Source organism: Odontesthes bonariensis, chromosome 3 (genome assembly GCF_027942865.1).
Source record: "Odontesthes bonariensis isolate fOdoBon6 chromosome 3, fOdoBon6.hap1, whole genome shotgun sequence".
In the NCBI taxonomy this organism is placed as follows: Eukaryota; Metazoa; Chordata; class Actinopteri; order Atheriniformes; family Atherinopsidae; genus Odontesthes; species Odontesthes bonariensis.
Window position 1 is genome coordinate 33,707,264 of NC_134508.1, and position 20,154 is coordinate 33,727,417.

The window sequence follows — 20,154 nt, forward strand, 5'->3', positions numbered from 1 at the left end:
AACTAAAACCTTGTTTTTTACTAGAAAGAACATTCCCATGGGTTTGAAGCTGAAGTTATCAGGCGCAGAACTAGAGAGAGTAAACTGTTTTAAATATCTAGGCCTGTGGTTAGATAAGAGATTAACTTGGTCTGTTCGCATGCAAAAAATGATTGAGAAATGTAAAAAGGTACTGAATGCCATGCGCTGTCTGAAAGGGGTGGACTGGGGAGCCAACAGGTCAGCCTTGAGAACGATATACATCAGCCTTATTAGGTCTGTATTTGAATATGGATGTGTCGTGTGGCTTACAGATCTGCATCTAAGACGCTCCTGGCAAAACTGGATGTTATTCAGCATAAAGCCGTAAGAACGCGTTGTGGAGCAATGAAGTCGACTCCTGTTAATGCTATACAGGTAGAGGTGGGGGAAATGCCACTGCATGTAAGGAGAGATCAGCTGGCCTTAGTCTATTGGGCTAACCTCAGAGGGCAAAGGGAAGGCCACAGCAGTCTATCTGTGTGAACTCACTGCCAGGACAAAGATAAACCAGGTAGAAGCTTTGGGTGGGTGGTTCCTCAAAAGGCAGAGGCCTGCAGGCACTTACTCTGTGTGCAGCTGTCACATATTCAGTTGTACCACCATGGCTGTTAAAGGAACCTGTAATAGATTTAGCACTTCTAGAGTTGAAGAAGCAAGAGGAGTTCAGCAAAGAAATGGTTGAGTGCCATATCAGAGCTCAGTACAAGGATAAACTTGTGTGTTTTACAGACGCTTCAAAGTCACCTGACGGGAAAGTGGGTGTGGCATTTGTAGTACCAGAGCTTAAGATGTGCAAAAAAGAAAGGCTAAACAATGATCTTGCTGTATACACCGCAGAACTAGTAGCCATCCTCGCTGCTTTGACCTGGATAGAGGGGAATAGACCAAGGAATGTGTGAGTATGAGTGCTAATTGCCTCAGATTCTGCTTCTGCCCTGATGAGTATTCAGAGTGCCATGTCGGAGTCCAGACAGGATATTGTTTTAGAAATTGCACAGATGGTAAATGGAATTATAAACTCAGGCACCGATATCAGCTTCCTATGGGTACCAGTGTATGTGGTGCTACTGAGACCGTGGAGCATGTAATTGAGCAACGTGTCAGGTTTGACCAGGAGAGGCAGCACCTCATCCTAGGACTAGAGTCAGAAAGTGTGCAATTAAACATTAAAACAATACTACAGAAGAACTCAAGTGAGATGTGCTTTAAGTACCTTTTTCACTATCTAGAAGCCACATGACTGATTAGAAGGATATAATACCTTTTTTTAATTATTTATCTATTCTTATTTTTTTATATTTAGCTGAGATAGTTTTCGCCCAGACTCACACTCCATTTCAATAGGTGGCGGTAATGCTTCCAAAAGTTGTTTGCCAACTGCCAACAAAATAGAAGAAGAAGAAGAAGGGCGAGGTGAGACCATAGACATCATATATGATCTCCATGGTAAGAAAAGAGCTGCTGGAGCCACCGGAGCTTTTACTTACTCACTGGCTCATTAACGTCCTTGTGATAAGTGGTAAGCCCTCAAAGCAAACTAATGTAATATTTTTATCACTTAAGTAGTTGATCAATGGCTCCATAGATGAGTCTCACATACATAGTCAACAAGTAATTCACCTAATCTGCAGAAAAAACGTTTATTTGTTTTTTGGACAACATTAAAAAGTAATACAGTTGTTTATTATTTGATGTCACAGAGCAGAGCAACCCCACGTAAGATCCAGTGGTCTGGTGACTGGACAGTAGGTAGCACCACTGCTGTGATGTAATTGAGGTCTGTGCGCCTTGGTTTCTTGTAGATGGGGCAGGCGTACAGCTTCGGATCCACAGGAGCATTGGATTTGATGGCAAACATGTGGATGACAGGCATGGGTGTGAAGAGTACTTTGGGTGAGGACTCGATGAGAGTGATGTTCTTTCTGTTCCAACCAGCCCCTTCCAGGAACAAACCATAGACATAAACCCCTTCCTGTAGAGGAAAGGCATTCAATAACAAAATAGCACACGGTTAAATTCCTTTCACATTTCCAGTGAGCAGAAAACACCCACTCACCGTTGGCGAGGCTGTGATCTCCTCCATTGACTTCTTCAGGACATTGTTGTTCAGTGTGACTGTGTCCAGAGCCCAGCCTTTGTTCGCCCTGGTTACTTCTTGTCTCATGGCTGTTAAAAAACCTGCAAACATTCAAGTAAACATTAGGTCTAATAACGTGTAACTTTAGCTGCTGGAAGTCTTTAAGACGTGTCAGCTCCATCATGCTCAAAACTTCAAGGTCTTAACCAGTAATGCAGCCAACTCAGTGTTTGACATTGTAAAAGGCCTCATTCCATCAAAACCACAAACTCACCCTGAGGGTTAAAGAAACCCGTCATCCAAAACGCTTTGGGCCTTCCTTGAAACACCCAACTGTAGAACTGTTTGTTTCTCTGGATAAGCTCGGTGTACCAAAAGCCCAGAGTGGAAGACTCCCAGGAGATCTTCCTCCACAGGCTGGGCACACGAGCGTCAAAAATATTGTCCAGAGCATCACGAAGGTTCTAGGAACAAAGTACATACCAGGAGTTTGAAAGCATTTTAAAGCCTCCTGAAAATCTAATCTAACTCTAACAGACAATCGTTGATGAAAAAACTGAGTAACAAACATACAGAGAAGTGCGTATCTTAAGAAGCAAATATGAAGCGATGTGCTGAGGAATCAGAAATCTTACATCACTCATTATTATTGTGCCATCAATGGCCAGCTTCAGGTCAGTCAGACTCGAGCGCACCACAGAGATGATCCTTTGCATTCGATCCACTTCCTGACGTAGGAAGATGTTCATTGGGTTAAGAGCTCCCATTGTCAACAGTCTGGCTCTGACCTGAACCCATCAAAGTTACAGAGTTTAGATTAAGAGAACGTGTACTTTGGCCTGTAAAAAACCTAATGATCCTACCAACTGACCTCATGTGGAATGTAATTAGCGGGCAGTTTGTCCAACATGTCCTCTGCCATTTTGTGGACGATGGACTCCCGAGTCTCTCCAGATCCCCCTCCACTTTCCTTGGGCTGAATATTTGTGATTGTGTCTAACACCTCAGCAGATGTGTTTGTCTGGTATCTGGTCAACATTCATTATAGAAGAGAAATGCAATAACCTCAGAGACTCTAAGTACAGTAAATACAACAAGACCGCTTTTAAAGCTGCAGTCGGCAGGTTTTCAAAATTGCGAGTCTAAAGTCGGAAAATTCAAACTGATACACTCTCAGGTCCCTCCCCCAACCTCTAACAAGCTCCGAATCGCCCCCCAAACCCCTCCCCCTCTGTGGACGAGGTTGTGCACGTGAGTTCACACCAGTGTGAGCGCACACAAGCTGGGGCAGACTCACGCTCAGCAGCGTGTGCACAAGCTGTGATTGACAGGTAGGATTCCTCCACCCTAACTTGATTGGTTAAAAACAGCCGGGAGCGCTCGGTTTTTGCAAGCATGATTACAGGCTTCAGAGGGAGCTACAGATTTCGTTATTTTTCCTAAACAGCCTATTTAATATTCTCCTTCCAGAATCCCATGACAGTTCAAGCTAATATGACTAAAAAAAAGTTGCCGACCGCAGCTTTAATGCCTCATCATGACGACACTCTCCTTACGTGATATCAGCATTAGCGTGCAGCCCCAGTGCTTGGGGTGAATCCTCAGTGGGTAAACTCTGAATGTTATCCATGTACTCTTCTATTGTCTTACACACCGCAATTTTGTAGCCCGTGTAAAAGCAAAATGTTGGGTCAAACATCTTCTTACTGAACCACACCTGTAATTAAGAACATTGAGCTTCACGTGTCGTATCAAATGTAATACAATGCAACATAAAACACCGGGAGTTGTAACACACGAATCAACAAAAAAACTGGGATTATTACACGAGCAAAACACTTCAACAGGCGTTTGTCATAGTCATCTGTGACCCTTCCTCCATATTGCACCTCAGCGAGCATGTATCGCAAGGTTATCCATGACACATCCTGTGGGGGGGGACACAAAGTAGTGAGTGAGGGAGGGAGGATGACATACAAATATTAAACCAGGGCTGCAAAACGCTCACCTTCTTGGGGCCGCAATCATCCAAGTGTCTTTCAACAAATTCAACACTTGCAGAGAAATCGGCCGAATTGAACTCGTAAGGTATGTTCCAACCTAAGGGTCCAAATTTACGTCGTTCCTTACAAAGCCAAAAAAAAAGAAAAGGTTACCATGTAAAATCAGAAAATCCCTGTGTTATTATGACGAACAGCCTTCCTTCTACTGGAGGAAAAAAGTCACAGACACGAGTTGATTTGTGCTACACTGGAAAATACAAACCACTCAAACTTCAAAAGGCTATAAAATAAACTAAAGCCAACACATTCTCAATATGGTAATGAGGTGGAAAATTTGCCTAATGCATTATTAAAATGGCACAATTGATTTCATTATCAATTATGAAATTAATAAGAAAAAAAAGGCTACCAAATTAAGTAGTGCCATTGTCAAGGTTACGGTACTTCTAAATATGGTTAGTTCACTCTGTTTCTCATATAACCTGTGCCAGGAGCAAAGCATGTATTCTTTTTTAATATTTCCTTTAAATAAAGTTCCACTATGACACGCGTGAACTTAGAATGCGCAGTACCTGCACAGCAGTGTGTAAAAAGGCCACACCGTACAGCAAAGGCTTCCACATGGGCAGGTTGCTGACTTCCAACTGGTTCTGTGAAATTCCTGCAAATGTTCGTTTCAAACCAGCACGTATTCCCTGGGGGGGGTCGTTGGTGAACTTGATGGAAGACTTAAAAGGTAAAGAGTGAGAGACAGTCTGTGCGTGTACAAAAACTTTTAACACCTTCCTTTTTATGACGATGTTGTCAAGTCTCACCTGTAGGAGTGTGATGGAGAACAGATCGTGTGGCTCTGTGGTGATCCACACCCTGAACGTGTCATGCATGCTCTCTGTAACTGTGATAGTTTCTAGCAGCTCATCCATAAACTGCAACCCCAGGTGACAGTTCTGCAGAAGGACCCAACCTCCCTGTACACATCCAGACACAAAAGCCACGGATCAGGTCAAACAGTCAGCCATTGCTGTTGAAAGCAAGAAGCAACACTCTAGCTTGCACATCAGGACAATCCAATACACTCCCACATGAAAGCATTCACCAGATGCCGTCACCTGCTGGAAGCTGCTTTACTTTGTGAACTTTCTATGAAACCATTTGCTTGTCCACATGCACGAGAGCCACTCCTGAGCCTTGTGGTCATATACGTTCGTTCCAACAACACAGTCAGCATTTATGATTACCGCCCTATGAGGGGTGCTTTCACAAATGCAGTTTGCATCTAGGCTTATAAATGGTATGTAATGTTTTAATACTGCCAGCTGGCATTTCTAAGCCCTGGCTGCAATGCTATTTATAAACTCTGATTTCCATTACAAATCCCACTCAGACATGGTCAATTCTGAGTGTATGGCCATTTGCAAACCACAACTGGCAATATTAACACTATCTAAAACATCAGATGAAAGATGACATCATTAGCTTTTCGATGCTATATCGATTTTACGTCTAAATGTTCCCCTTGCTCAGTATTCATTTATTTATCTTTTTAATGGCGGTCAAACTGTTAGCTGGTCTCAGAGTTCACAGGTTCCCTCCAGACCCTGAATTGAGGAGTTCTTGGTCAAAGAACTGGTACCAATCCTGGAACTGCCTCAGTTGGAAAGGCTTAACTCATGCATTATACTTCTTCAGTAACTTCTAAAAGCACCTCTGTCATTGATGTCTTGACCAGCTTCCTTGCATGCACCTCTTGTCCTTGTCCCATAGATATTGCTCTGCATTCTGTAAACCGAAACAGTGGGAGTATTTACATAGACATGAACATATAGAGTGCATTTAAATAGTGCTTTCCCCCCTGGTCTAATCCACCACTCAGGACTTTGCAGTACAAGCCACAGGCCTTTAACTATACTGTACATACAAAACATAATTATCTTTCTAACACAACATAACACACACACTTACACAAGGATGAAACATTACGGGCAATTAAGGGCCACGGATCAAACCACAGACCTTTCAATTAGTGGAATTTTAACAGCCACAATCAAATGAATTTATGCTCAGGAAAACAAATACATGAGCTGGATTGCCCAGTGAACACCCAAGGTGCCACTGCAAAGAGCACACAGCAACCAACATCCAGGATCCTGTTGGTTACCACGGTCACAGGGACATCAATCACAAAATTTGGGTTTCATACCGTTCTAACTGAATCAAAAGTAGATAGCGTCGCAAGTTGGGAACTGGTCTGAATGTAAACACAATCAGACGTCAGGAGATTTTGGCATTACATCTTCAAAAGAAAATAAAAAAGTTCAGTAAAATAAAATAAAAAATGGGGCAGGACAGGGCAAACTCACCGAGATTAAGTTTCTTGGCAAGTGCTTCGATTTGTTCGGTGGGATCTGAGCCCATAGAAAGGAAGCAAATGAGGGGGGTGCGAGGATCACTTTCCTGCCAGGTGCTGTGAAGGTTCAAGAGGACAGGCTCAACGAATCTCATGCCCAAAGAGTCTCCCACATACTTTCTGGCCTGAGACAAGGTGCGATCAGGGCACCAAGACCTGTGAGAAAAAAAGCTTGTGAGGTGATTGCATTTTATAATATGGTGTATTCAAACATGTAATCAACATTCAAGTAGGAGGACCCAACCTTATCAGCAAAAGCTTATGGAAAACATCAAGAGAGTTGTATCCATCTGGAGTGACGCCTTCCTCTGGGGCATCAAGATTGAGCCATGCTTTCCAGTTTTTCCCATTTTGGGACACCTACAAACCATGTCAATACCAAAACTGATGCCACTACAAGCAGATGAAGAATTCAGATGTCCAGATCATTCGTGGATCTATGGCTTACCTGGTTTATAATGTTAGTGAACTGTGGCAGCTTGCTGAGTTCTACCAAGTTCAGCCACACCATATCCAGGATCCAGCTGAATGGCTTTGATGGACAGGTCTTCAGGTCAAGAGCTGCGCCACCTATTGTTTCATCAATTATGTTCAGAGATGTCAAGTCCAAAAGGCAATTCAACTTTTCCTGGGAATGATGCACACCTTACCTTTAATAAGAATCTGAAATTTGTTGTGTTGTATTCTGTTATTCTGTAAGTCAATCTTGAGGGCCAGCAGGAGTGTGAAGATGAACTTGTGGTTTTCATAAAGGCTTCTGACTGTGTATCGGAAAACCTCAAACGTCAGATATTCAATAATATTTGCAATCCGCTTCTGAGTTTTGGAGGCCTTCTCAGACCTGCAAAAGCGCATTAATTAAAAACAAAAAATCAGCATAAAAAAACGAGGGAGACAAAGACACAGAGAACAAAGCATATTTGAAGAATACGACCACACCACAGCGTGGTTAAAGAAACATCTTTGTCAACCTATTGTTCTTTCCAGACAAATTTGTTGGTCATTAGAGGAAGTAATGGTTGGAATAGTTTCCGAGCTTTAATCTCAAACATCTTATGATAAGACTGTGCAGACATACTTCTTAAATCACGATAAAGCCATACCTTGCGAGTGACAGATCAAAGATTTTGAGGAACTGACCCAAGGAGGTCTGGTACATGATATTGACCATGCTCATCTCCGTGATGAGGAAGTACAATGTGCTTCCTCGAGAGGCAACTGGATGGTATTCTTCTTGAGCGACATTGATCTTTACTTCTGCTTCAGCTGCAACACTGAGCTTTGCACTAACTTCCGCAGCAGTTTGCTTAGTCGTGGTCAGAATGCCAATCATGGAGTCATCGTCAACCAAAGAACCTTTAACCAGACAAACAGACACACTTTCACTTTAGGAAAAAGAACAGGTATGACTGGAGAAACTGGCATTAGTCTACAACAGTAACTATAGGACCTTTAGTGCTGCTGAGTTTGTACAGCAAATTGTCTTCCAACTCCTGCATCTTTCTTTTATTAGCAGTTACATCCTCAATTAGTTTCAATCTTTCTGCTTCTAGCTCCTGTTGAGATGAGTGAAAAAAAACCAAGAGCCAGTCAATATCATATTCTTACACTGGAAAAACAGTTATCTAAAACAATCACAGATAAAGTTATATTTTTAAACCAAATGGGGAAAGCAAGCTGCGTTTCTGGAACAAATGGCACACTCACGTATTTTTCTTTGAGGATGACTCGGCCGAGCAGCTGGTTCTCCAGGCCCTTCATGTTTACAGTGAAATCAATAATGGATGTTTTTGCGCTGACCTCTGGAGTGTATGCTGGATTAGGCAGTTTGGTAGTTATATAGAGCTGGAACCCATCCATTACGTTTACCTCTTTGTCTCCTACTTTGACCTATAAAAAAACATTGAAGACAATTTTAAGAGTGTACACATTTTAAAGTTGTATTGGTAAATTTGAATGGACATGAAGGTTAAAAATACCTTGAAACTGGTCCCAGATTTGATAAAGTTTTTCTCGAGCACGTTGTCCAGGGCTGGGTCGAGCTCCTCAAATATATCCTCAATGAGCATTGGGCGTCCCATGGAAATACAATCTTCCAAATGTGTGCGAAAGAATTTGTGGTTGAGGGACGTGACCTGAACATGAAATCAGTTTACTTCTACGACATGCTTTACTTAAGCGTGTAATTAGGGTAAAAATGACACAAGTGAAAATCATTTGGCTATATACTTGAAGTTCGTTGGCCTCTTCCTTTTTCTTAATCCAAGCTTTTCCCTGAGTCTGTGGATCGATGAGGAGGGGATATCTTGTTGCTTTTGTGACGATGATGCCATTCTGAACTGACAAGTCATCTCCCGGGAGTCCCTGAAGGTTCCACTCACTTATCTTAAATATTAAAAATGATAGTCAATGGTTCAAATGATTTTTTTTTACTTTTCACAGGACTAGTATCAAATAAAAATAGGCTGGCATTGTTCTCACATTGGGAGCATCCACCAGGGCAGAAATGATGTTGAGATTTTCTGTAAAAGGGATTTTGTGCTTCCGGAGCTCCGCCTCCCAGATGTCCTTCAACAACATATCACGGAAACTCTGGTTGAATGGACCGCAGTACGACAAGAAGCCGGTGAGCTGGAGTACGTCACCCACAAGTCTGAAAACAAAGGCAGAAGCAGCTGGACTCATATAAAAGCCATTATCAAAACCTTTTAAATCTGTCCTTGAAGAACCAATCCTGAATTCTAGTAATGAACCTCTTTAAAGACTAACCCCCCTTGGAATATAACATTTTGATATTCAATTGCATTTCCTTTGTAACCTGCCTGTTTATTTGTGACTTAAATTCTTTGCGTTGCTCGATCCAGCGAGCTTTCTCTCCACTAAGTCCGTCAATAAGTGCAGATGCAGCCTGCATTTTATTCCTACACATCTCAGCATCATCCACCAATTCCTGAAAGACAAGACGCCTGTGTCAGCTACAATCTCTAGATTTAAGTCAACGCAGTCATGACATTTTTCAAAAGGGTGCGTCACACCTGTTTCTCTTTCATTGCAGCGTCGCATTTGGCCTTGACTTTGTCAAACTCTGCTTGCTTTTCAGCCAGCTGAGTCTCTGCCGCGCACAGCTCGTTATTAGCCACAGTTAGACGGTTCTCTTGAATGGCAAGGTTGGCCTGGAAACAAACAATGCAGTTATACTGTAGCATAAAAAGGCTTTGGGCTAAAAATGAGGTTAAATCACCTATTTACCTAAAATGGATTCAAACAGGCTGAGAATAGAGAGTTTTAAATGGCATTATTGGAGAAGAATAGCCGCCTACGACAAATCTAAAATGAAAAAGAAAAAAAAAAAAACAGTCGCCAACATGATGAACTTTAACTTTACCTTGAGTGGCAACACTTCTTTGTTGATGGCAAAGAATGAGGCCATAGCACGAGTCCATGCGAGCAGACCAGCTACACTACCACACACTTTCTTGGCATTTTCCATGGTGTAATCCTCCATGTCAAAGTAAGGCTGCAGTAGTTCCACAGTTTCCTCGTTAATGCTGTCCTTTGGGAACTGCTGGAGGCTTGTCAAGAAACCAGAGCCACTCATAAGCTGAAAAGGACAAAACAAATGAATTCATGCAAATGCCATTTGTGAGGAAGAACACGCCGCTCAGTTTTGCACTCAGAGCAGAATTATCCAGCTGCCATCTTTTCATCCCCATCCATCTTCAACTTTAAATCGTGCTGCATTCGCTTTAACCCAAAAGCCAGATGTCAAGACTAATTTGTTCTTGCTTTTTGTTTAGTTAAGTTTACTTAAGAAATCAATTTGATAATAATCCAACTTCTTACAGGCCTTCTTTCATTTCATGAGCTTTCAGGCTACCTACTGTACCTTCTCACATATTAATGCACTTTAAGGGTTTTTAGGTGTGAATTGTGTCCAAATTTACATTTGCATGGAAGCATCAAAGCTGTAGAACAAATCTCAAAAAAGGCACACCCTGCAGAAGAGAGGAGCAGAGTTGAGTCCGCTGGCTCACTCCACCTCCTAAAACTAATACTGAAAAAAAGGCCTGCAAATGTGGGCTTGAAAAGAGCTGCTGTGTTATATCTCTGTAGTATTTCAACCAAACATGACACATTTAAGACCTCAGGGCACAATGTGTCTCCTTTAATATATGAGTGGAATTCATATATTTATCATTTGCAACAACTGAATTTTTAGAAAAAGGAAATTTGTTACCTTCAGTGCTTCTGACCATGATGGTTTAAGACAGCTTCGTTCTGGATCACATGTAACAGGGTCTAACTTTTTGTTAAATAAAATCAGACAGCAGTCCATGATCCTCATGACCAGGTGTGGAGGCTTGGCCAATTTTCTCACTGTGGCAATGTCAGCTGGCTTGATGGTCTGTGGAGTTTTTAAGTATATCATGTAACATATCGTAGAATGCACGGTGTAAATATCTTCAAATAAGTCAGAGATATCTCACATTCAGTGCAGCTGTAGCTTCTTCTAAAGCTGGCCTGGCAGCCTCCAGCTTTTCCTCAGCTATAGCTTTCTCATACTCTATTCCATCCACAATTTTCTGGGCTCTGTCCTTCACAACTTGGACCTCATTCTTCACAATGGTTGCAGCTTTAGCACTGACTGTCACCTCTGCCAGCACCTTGGTGAATGCAAAAATAAACATCTCATGCCTTCAAATGCATCATACGCGTGCGTCCATGGTGTTGAGCTTTCAAACAGCTTTTCAGAAATGACAAAACCTCTGTCAGCTATTCACATCAAACCAGAAGCTAATTTCCACAATGAACCTATGAATAAACTGATTCTGCTACCTCACTATGTACAGAACTCAAATTGTTCTTAATTTTATGGTTTTACATTACTGTGGAAGTACTGATTGGAGGAAAGTTGCTCATAAACATCCATCCATCATCAATCTTATCTGCAGGTCACAGGAGCTTGGACGTATCTGATTTACCTTGTCAGCTTTGGCAGATGCAATAGCGAGCTCTTTTTCCTTTACTTCAAGATCTTTTGATAATTGAGCCACCGACTTACTGGCCTCCATCAGTTTGTCCAACCCTGGAAATCAGTAACATCTGGTGTAATCTTTTACAGGAGTAGACCATACAAAATCCTCCATAAAGTACACAATCTTTATAAAGACACAACTGCCTTCCTGTTCAAATTCCTTACCAACATTCATGCGCTCTGCCAAAGTGTTGATATAGTTGTGCTTTTCGGCATATAATGTTTTGTAACCATTTATAAAAGAAAGGTAAGATTTAGGGGTGACGTGAGCTCGTCTTCGAAACCTGAGAGATGAACAACATACAGCGTTAGGACTGTGTTTGATAGCGTATGTTTCTGAACAAATTGGATTTGTGTAAATGTGATACCTTTCAAAGTAACTTTCACATGTTTCAGATACTTTGTGATGATAAGTTCCCATGGTGGTCATCACTAAAGTCTTCACATCAGCTGGACAAACCATGTGAAACTTAGATAAGAAATAGGTGGACACAGCAACCAGAGCCTCATTGGGCCAAGGGGTGAACCAGTCCATTGTGCAGCCGGAAATCAAGCCCGGAAACTTCAGACATCTGGAGCGAAACTTCTGCCCCACCTTTAAACAAGAGTAGAGTAAAACTCCAATGAAAAGGTTCATTTATGGAGGTAGTTATGGGTGTAAGTGTCTATATAATGTCACTGTTGAGCATCTAAACATGCTGTGAATAAAAAGAGATTTGGAATAAAAGTAGCAAAAGTTTGGGCGGTTGCTTTTGGGTATAAACAGAAAATATACAAAGTTTCAACTTACCGGTGAGAAGCACAGAACAACGTGTAAATTCTTCCTAAACCGAGATATAAAGTAGTCATAAAGATTGTCAAAAGTTGGTGGAATTCGAGGAAACTCCTTTTTCATAACTGGGATCAGGTTCTGGGTGATCTCTTGCATCTCATCTTTTGCAAAAAGATTGGAGACCTGAAACGATTACAACATGGTCAGGACCAGCGAAGCTTTTCCTTTGAGACGTTACATTCTGCCCCACCTCTTTGTTTCAGTCATACAGGACCAATTCCAGTCCGTTTCAATTAGACTGAAGATTCCAGTGTTCAGTTACACAATCAGCAGATATTCAGATACGCCTTTATACCTTTATGAGATCTCACCTCTCCAGAAGAGAGAATATTGTTGAGGTACTCGAGGAAAGCCTCATCCTTGATTTCGTTGTCTGTAAAGACGAAGGTGATGCCTTTGCCCTCAGCCCCCGCTGTGTTATACAACAGTTTCAGGTCATCCATGAAATTACTCATGTTGTATGTTCTAAGTAAGGAAAAATAAACACCACATAATTGGAAAGAAGGCCCAGCATTTCACTTTCAGTGCAAATGCAACTACAAACAGCTCATGGCTTCATAGGACACTCATTCTTGTATTTTAAAGGTAGGGTAGGAGATCCTGGATTTTGGGTCCAGCGAAGCTGCATTTTGAAAATACACAGGTAAAAAGTCCCAACCCTTTTCTTCACTTTCCCCCCGAAGGCACGCCTCTAGAGTACATGAACGCGCACGAGCAAGAAGGTGCACGAGCGCTGTTCTGACAGCAAGCATCGATTGTTGCCGTATTTAGTATTTAGTATTTAGTTTATGCTCACTATACGTTTAATAATGCTAGGTGCTAGCCAAGCTGGCTCTAGTTTAGCTTCCTGCCAAGCTTCTGGACGTGTAATTCGTTCACGGAGCAGGGTACGCGCACAGGTGGGGGGGGGGAAGCAGATTGCAGGTGATAGACGGCATCAGAATCCAATCATTGTGAACGGTCCGTTCACAATGATTGCATACTGTTTTTCCTAGATTGTACGTTCTAGAGGCCACTAAAAATTTTCATATTTGTGTCAAAACTTTTAATTAATTGGTTGCAATGGGGGTGTGAAGAGTATTTCAAGCAATATGTAAAAAAATGTTCCAGAAAAAGATCCCCTACCCCGCCTTTAATAGGTACGTTTATCGAATTGAACTTTTTATTTGTTTCCTACTTTTAAGGATAAAATTAATTGCAGTTAATTAGAGCTGATCTTAGTACTGTATTCATGTGCTTGACCAATCACCCGAGACCCTGGAAGAACGTCTATAGTAGGAGCTCACAGTTTATAGAACTCCTTCTGTGGCGTCTTTAATTTCTACTTTGGAGCGGGAGCTTTCCCAGCATAACGGAGACATGAAGGTGACGTGATAGGTCCAGATGAGGTAAGTGTACAGTGACTGGTTGAAGGTATGAACACACCACTGGAACCACTACTATCAAAGGGAAGTAAAAAAAACTAAAACAAACAAACCTATTTAAAACATTGCCTATAAGCAATATATAATAAGAAATTATTGTATTATTATTATTTTTTTGAAACAGAGGAATGGACTTAAAGTGACACCTAGGGCCGACTGAGACAGGTTTGCAGGTTATATCACTTGAATGCAAGCAGAAAAAAAGCCCCTGATGGTTCATTGTCCTTTGGGGAGCGCCTCTAACCCTCAGAGAGCCCCAAGAACAGTTTGATCAGTGTGATTAAAGTCCCTACAAACAGAGCTCTCACAACTATGACTCATCTCACTTGGTTAATGTGATCTGGAAGATGCTGTATCCAGCTATGTATGAGGCCAGGCGCGTCAGACTCTGTTTTCCTGATCCTCCCACTCCCACAAGCAGGGCATTTCCATTGTCAGTGCGAATGATTCGTGAGACCTAAAGAGGAGCAAATCTAAAAAGAATCAGTATTATATCTAGCCTAGTCTACAAGAAATGCATCAGCTATACTCGCTTCAGGTGTCACCTTGACAAGATGAGTCATTGCGTCTTTGAAGAAAACCAGATCCAGGGTGGAGCCCCTTACTACCTCATTGTGCTGAGCTTGATACATCACAAGCTTATCTGATAAGAACTGAAAATCTGGCACCTGAAACAAGTTGTTCATACAGATTATGGTGACAGTTTCCTCCATCAACTTACTACCATGAAACTATCAAGCGCTGATGTACGAATTCAGATTTCACACCAGTTCATAGATCTTAGGGGCATCAAAACAGGCATCATCGTCTTCCTCTCCAGTTGGCTCAGGTGCATCTCGGAGGAAGTCCACAAAATACGGCTCAGAATGAAGCTCTTGAACGAGGTTTGGGTCAACGTGCTCTTGGATGACACGACATACAGCCTTCTCAAACCAATCTCTGTCCTCAGAGCAAATAAACCTGCAACAAAGCAAAGTCTTAGAGTAATGCTTTCTTCCAACTTTTTGTTTTTTAACTTAAAAAAGGATTTTACCTGTCTGCTATCACCCTTGTACATTCACACTTGAAAAGAGCCAATAGGGTGGAGATGTCACCACACTCCTCTGCCTTAACGTTTAACATTCCCTGCCAGATCCTGGACAAGTCCCTCAAATTGAAAATGTAGTGGAACTTTGATGGTGTTGGAAGCATTTTGACCTTCAATGTGGTGTCATAAAACAAGTTAACAAACTTATCAATACCATATACCTATAATCAATTCCTATTATAAACTTCTCATCATATTCCAGGTAAGTACCTTTGTCCACTGCCAAACGATCCTCCCAGCAGACACTAGACATTTAACCATTGATGATATGCTTGGCTGGAATGCCCTGCATTCATGGAAATATCCAGAGCCAATCACACCTGCACAAAAAGAACATGAAGAAACCGTTAACTGTAAAATGAAAACTACAGTAATGGAAGCAGAACAAATGTGATTATTTTAGACCAACCTACCAAAGATCTTATCAATGGAGGTGTTGGCTGGCAGAGTGCAGTTGAAGACTGTAAACTGTCTCTTCAGTCTTTGTGGGATGTCATTTCTACCCCCACCAGGGTGGATCATGGCAGCCAGAATCTGTGCATCCTCAATCGTGGTGAAATCTCCTGGTTTATCCAGATTGTACATGCCAGTCATTTCCATCATCTGGCGGACTATCTCATTTGTGATCTGGTTGGATAGCCACATAAAGTAACTCATCAGATTAAAGCGACAGATAGACAGACAGATGTTCATTAAAAAAAAAAAAGAAAGCAACACCTGATCTCCCCATTCGTTGACAATAGGCATATTTATGTCATCGATGAAGATGGTCATCCTGCGTCCTCCTGGGGGTCCATAGGTGCTGCCAATCCTTTTCTCAATGTAACTTTCCACTGATCGCTGTGTACGAAGAAAGTTTTTGCAAACATGAACCAATGTAGGACTGTAAAAATTCAAGCACAAAAAGCATTTTAAAATATCTTTTACCTGATACATCAAGGGCTCTGTGGCAGATGAGAAGTTCAGTGATTTGAACAGATCCGTCTCAGGATCGTATTTCTTTGCATAGCCTTTGATCATCACTGTCTTCGCTGTCCCTTGTTCACCAATAAGCAGTACGGCCTGTACATATAAAACATTTAGCGTTTAGACCAAAAGTAACATATTTTTAAGTATAAACATTATCTAAATATTCTTTTAAAAACCACAAGATCACCTTGTGTTGTTTGGCAATAGTCTCCAGCAAGAAAGAGGTTCTTGTGTTATCCACATTTGGAACAAGAATGGAGGTGTAGTCAGGCACATGGTCAGTTGGATAGACATATTCCTCCACAAGATTGTTCCAGTGACACCATTCACCTAAAACAAAAGTCGCCATTCTTTTTAGTCACATATAAACCCATTCTCATCCCATCGTTGTCAAAGCTGGCGATGTGCTGAACGTATGCACAATGGGTCCTTTCATGTCTGTGCTGTGGCGCACCACTCGAGGCAGTATCAGACATCTAAAGCAAATATTTCTAATACATCTTATTTCACAACAATTGACAACGTATAACTGATACTAAAGATTACTCTCAGGTGGGTATATGCAGTGCGAAGGGGTCTTAACAAAATCTCCAAATCTGATGCCTCTGAAATGAGACCAGATTCTGTAAACCCTGTTGAGGGTAGCAGGAGGCTGAAGCCTTTAACAGCTGCTATTGGTTAAGAAGGCAGGGACGCTAGAGCGTCCAACACAAGACTAATACAGAGACGGACAATCAGACACTCGCAACTACAGTGTAAGCCATGCAGATACAGGGAGGGCACACAAACCCCGCAATAATACCCTTTTTGCTGTGAAGTGCTAACTTAACCACCATGCCACCACATTCAAATGCTTGTTCACTTTAAACTATACAAAAAAAACATCAAATTGATGCTCTTTTACGTGTCAAATAACTGTACCGTTTGTGTTGACCATGTACTCAAATATAGTCTCTCCCGGCTTGGTTTGAGGCACATCAATTTCGCTTTCATGACCTCTCATGAAGACCTCCAGCTTGTCTCTGTCCTCTAATTCTAAAAGAGCTCCCAGACTCCACATCAGGCAAAAGACAAAGAGGCGCTCAAGGTGCTTGCTTCCAGCAAAGCCCTCTGTCTCCTTGGTTGGGAGGAGGCCCTCCAGCAGATTGACGGACTGAAGAAGGAACATAGTCAAACAATTCAGGCTTCGAGGCATCATCTGATTCTGTTTTTATTCTCAGTCTTTTTTTTTTTTTAAATACACACCTGTATTATGTAGTTACACTCCAAAAGCTCCATTTTGGGTTTAAGGTTTTGCCTCATATACATGTAAACATCCTCAAATGTCTTTTCATATAAACCGATGATGCTCTCTGCCTCTCTAGCAGGGCGCTTCTTGGCCCATCCCTGCAATACAAAAGCCAAGTTCTATCTAAGCACTGCTTACAAAGCATTGTTCTTTTTCAGGAAAAAAAAAGTCTTCAACACTTAGATATCACAAAAGTACCTGGAGGATGGGTAGCCAGCTGAGAGCTGAGGAGCTTATAAAAACCATTCCCACACGGGACACAGTAGCAGGGGAGGCATTATCCATGTTGTGCACCTCAAACACCAACTTGCAGGATGGTGACATGACGATGCGGTCACCATTAGCCAGGGTCAGTGTTTTGTTATCATCCAGGACTGAGTTGAGGTTCTCGATCCATATTGCATCAACGGGACCATCCAGCACAATCCAGATGACTTCCCCTGAAGAGTAAACCCGTCGAAGCAATTAAATGTTTGAGTTCTCCGGCAGCCTCTGGCACTTTGTCAGTCACTAATGAGCCGCTGTCCCACTACTGGATCAAAAGTGGGCGAGCCAGTGTGTGCCAAGGACAACAGCATCTCCACTGTCATTCCCAGAACTTAAAAGGGGCCTGTTTTGGGGTCCCGTAGGAACAGGAGCCTGGGATTTGCCCCAGCTGCTACCCTCGGACCAGACAAGGCTAAGTGTAGTTCCGTATGCGGTGGTGTCAATCTGAAAGGTGGGTTTACATGTCAGGGACGAGGTGCTTACGACCAAGGCAGCTCGGCGGGTCACCATTTTGTTTTGTTGTGTTTTGGTTACAACGCACTGTGCAGTAAACCATACTGGCTGTCTCATGTGACGTCTCATATTTTAGCTCTAAATATGCATGAACTGGCATCTATAGCTTAAGAAAAGTGCTCAGCTTCTGAGCTGACATTTTCATTGTCTTGTTGAAGCCGGGCAGTAATATCGTGCAGATGCAGTATTTAGCATCACATTAAAATTGCAACAACCTTTATATTGTGTTATACTGAATGTAATATGATAAAAATGTCTAAAGTACAATACTATGTATTGCTTAGATATTATTTAATACAATACCGTTTTCATTTGGACAGTTTTATATTTTTTCTTAGGATCTCATCTGTGTTAATCACAAACACTTTCTTAGCTTAGATGTTGACAAAATGTTGGAATTACCCTTCTTAGCTTTGAGTGACCTCCGCCACAGTGTGGAAAAGATTCCATCAGTCCAATCATTAGTTGCTGCATCCAGACGACCAAACATCTGCGGAGCAGTGATTGCTTTGGGGTTCATGCGCATCTCTCTGTGTGGGGTTCCACATTCACTCAGTGATCTCATAAGAACGTTGATAACCGAGGTCTTCCCGGCCCCACTTGGGCCTAAAGTCATCAGCCCATGGCGCACTCGAGAAGACTCATAAAGCTGACCCAGACAGCAACAGTGATATACCAGTAAGAAAAGTACTTTCCAAAAGCTAACTTTATAATAATTATGCTAAACAACAATTTTAAGGCACCTGAACAAGCTTGAGGTTCCACGGTGGGTGGTTAACGAGACCGGCAAGCTCAACTTGATTAGCAACAGCAGCTTGAAGTTCAGTATATGTGCTGTTGTCCTGCTGGATACCAGGGAACAGGTCATTGATAAGACTAAGGAAGAGGGGCTCATCCTCATCCACCTGAAACACACAGATGGATTTTTTTATTCACAGCACTGTATCCAGTGTACAGAGTATACTTTCACACCCACAATTCAATACAATTCAATATATCACAGCTGTTGGTAAGAACTAAGTTTGTGTGATACCAGTTTGGACAGATTCATGTCACGAAGCACTCTCATGACAGTGCTGGACTCAGTGTCATCAGGTCGAGCTCTTTTACACGCCCCAAGTGTTCTCAACACAGACAGGATGTTCCTTAGTCCAAAGTCATAGTGGACCTGTCAAATAGCAGAGGTTATATGTCAGTAGTTCAATAACCAAACAAAATAGGAATTATGAAATGCTAACAAGATTCTCACCTGTTTTGTGAGTTGCTCCTCACAAAGTTTGTAAAGAACAAAGAATTTCTGTGCTAAGTTAACATTCTCATTGAATCCACAACTGGCTAGTTTGACTCTCATTATAATCTGTCGGAGACAAAAGTGTAGAGGGATGTGTTAGGACCACAGCAAAAAGAAAAACGTTTCTCTCCACAGAAAGAAGCCTTGACCCACCTGCCTGTCTGGCACCATCATGGACACTGTCCTGAACTGCACTTTTAGATTTTCAGGAAGTTCCTGACGGCCTGCATATCCTGGATTCTAGATACAGAGGCATGACATATCTTTGTATATACTGTATATCTAATGTTTTCCATCTAGTTTCAAGGAGTTTCTTTTAATAGGACTGTGTGTTTCCATGTCTTACCATGGTGATAAACAGGCCGAACTCTGGATTCAAGTTCACGCAGTCTCCGTCCGTAAAAATGAAAGTGCTTCTGTGTTTCTTTCGTGATGTCAGAACAATTGAGATCTGCTGAGCAGCAACGGAAAGCACTGGCAGGTCGATTCTGTTGAACTCATCGAAGCAGCCCCAGGACCCTGACTGTGCAAGGCCTGGAAAATAAAAACACAATAGGACATCACATAAATGAAACTGTACACCACTGCTCGATGACTTGTTTCATTGCCTAATGTACCTTTATATATCCTGCCGAGTCCTCTGAAGTCCATTTGGTCCGAGCAGTTGAAGACCACAACGTACTTGCCAAGGCAACGACCCATGTCTTTGGTGGTTTCAGTCTTACCGGTGCCGGCTGGCCCAGCAGGAGCTCCTCCCATACTCATGCCCAGAGCCTGGGCCAGTGTGATATAACACCTTTGTAGAAAAAAAAACTGTTCTTGAATGCAACATAGGAATTAAAACCTACAAGCAAAGTTGACTTATTACAGCAAGTTGCTTATAAAAATCAATTTTCTCTTTTCTTGCCTGTCAGTCAGAGGGGTGATGACCAGCCGATCA

The 20,154-nt window shown here is 42.0% G+C and overlaps 1 protein-coding gene across 1 annotated transcript; it reads right to left on the reverse strand.

Moving 5' to 3' along the window:
* Nucleotides 1-1,459: 1,459 nt before the first annotated feature.
* LOC142377485 (dynein axonemal heavy chain 8-like) lies at nt 1,460-19,994 on the reverse strand. Its single transcript, XM_075461631.1, has 50 exons — nt 19,832-19,994; nt 19,561-19,748; nt 19,368-19,454; nt 19,173-19,280; nt 18,957-19,091; nt 18,667-18,828; nt 18,326-18,572; nt 17,342-17,583; nt 17,101-17,241; nt 16,777-17,008; nt 16,043-16,185; nt 15,814-15,948; nt 15,604-15,726; nt 15,300-15,513; nt 15,097-15,206; nt 14,833-14,996; nt 14,567-14,759; nt 14,345-14,467; nt 14,126-14,256; nt 12,687-12,840; nt 12,334-12,498; nt 11,912-12,138; nt 11,709-11,827; nt 11,491-11,594; nt 10,996-11,172; nt 10,746-10,913; nt 9,894-10,109; nt 9,544-9,681; nt 9,331-9,458; nt 8,990-9,161; nt 8,738-8,893; nt 8,488-8,643; nt 8,216-8,398; nt 7,959-8,064; nt 7,612-7,864; nt 7,159-7,349; nt 6,957-7,078; nt 6,753-6,868; nt 6,462-6,664; nt 5,807-5,880; nt 4,917-5,069; nt 4,674-4,829; nt 4,107-4,223; nt 3,925-4,026; nt 3,655-3,815; nt 2,970-3,126; nt 2,734-2,886; nt 2,373-2,562; nt 2,078-2,199; nt 1,460-1,993 (listed from the first exon to the last, which is right to left on the reverse strand). The coding sequence occupies exons 1-50, from the start codon at nt 19,977-19,979 to the stop codon at nt 1,706-1,708; spliced, it is 7,953 nt and encodes a 2,650-aa protein (XP_075317746.1). The 5' UTR covers nt 19,980-19,994; the 3' UTR covers nt 1,460-1,705.
* Nucleotides 19,995-20,154: the final 160 nt, after the last annotated feature.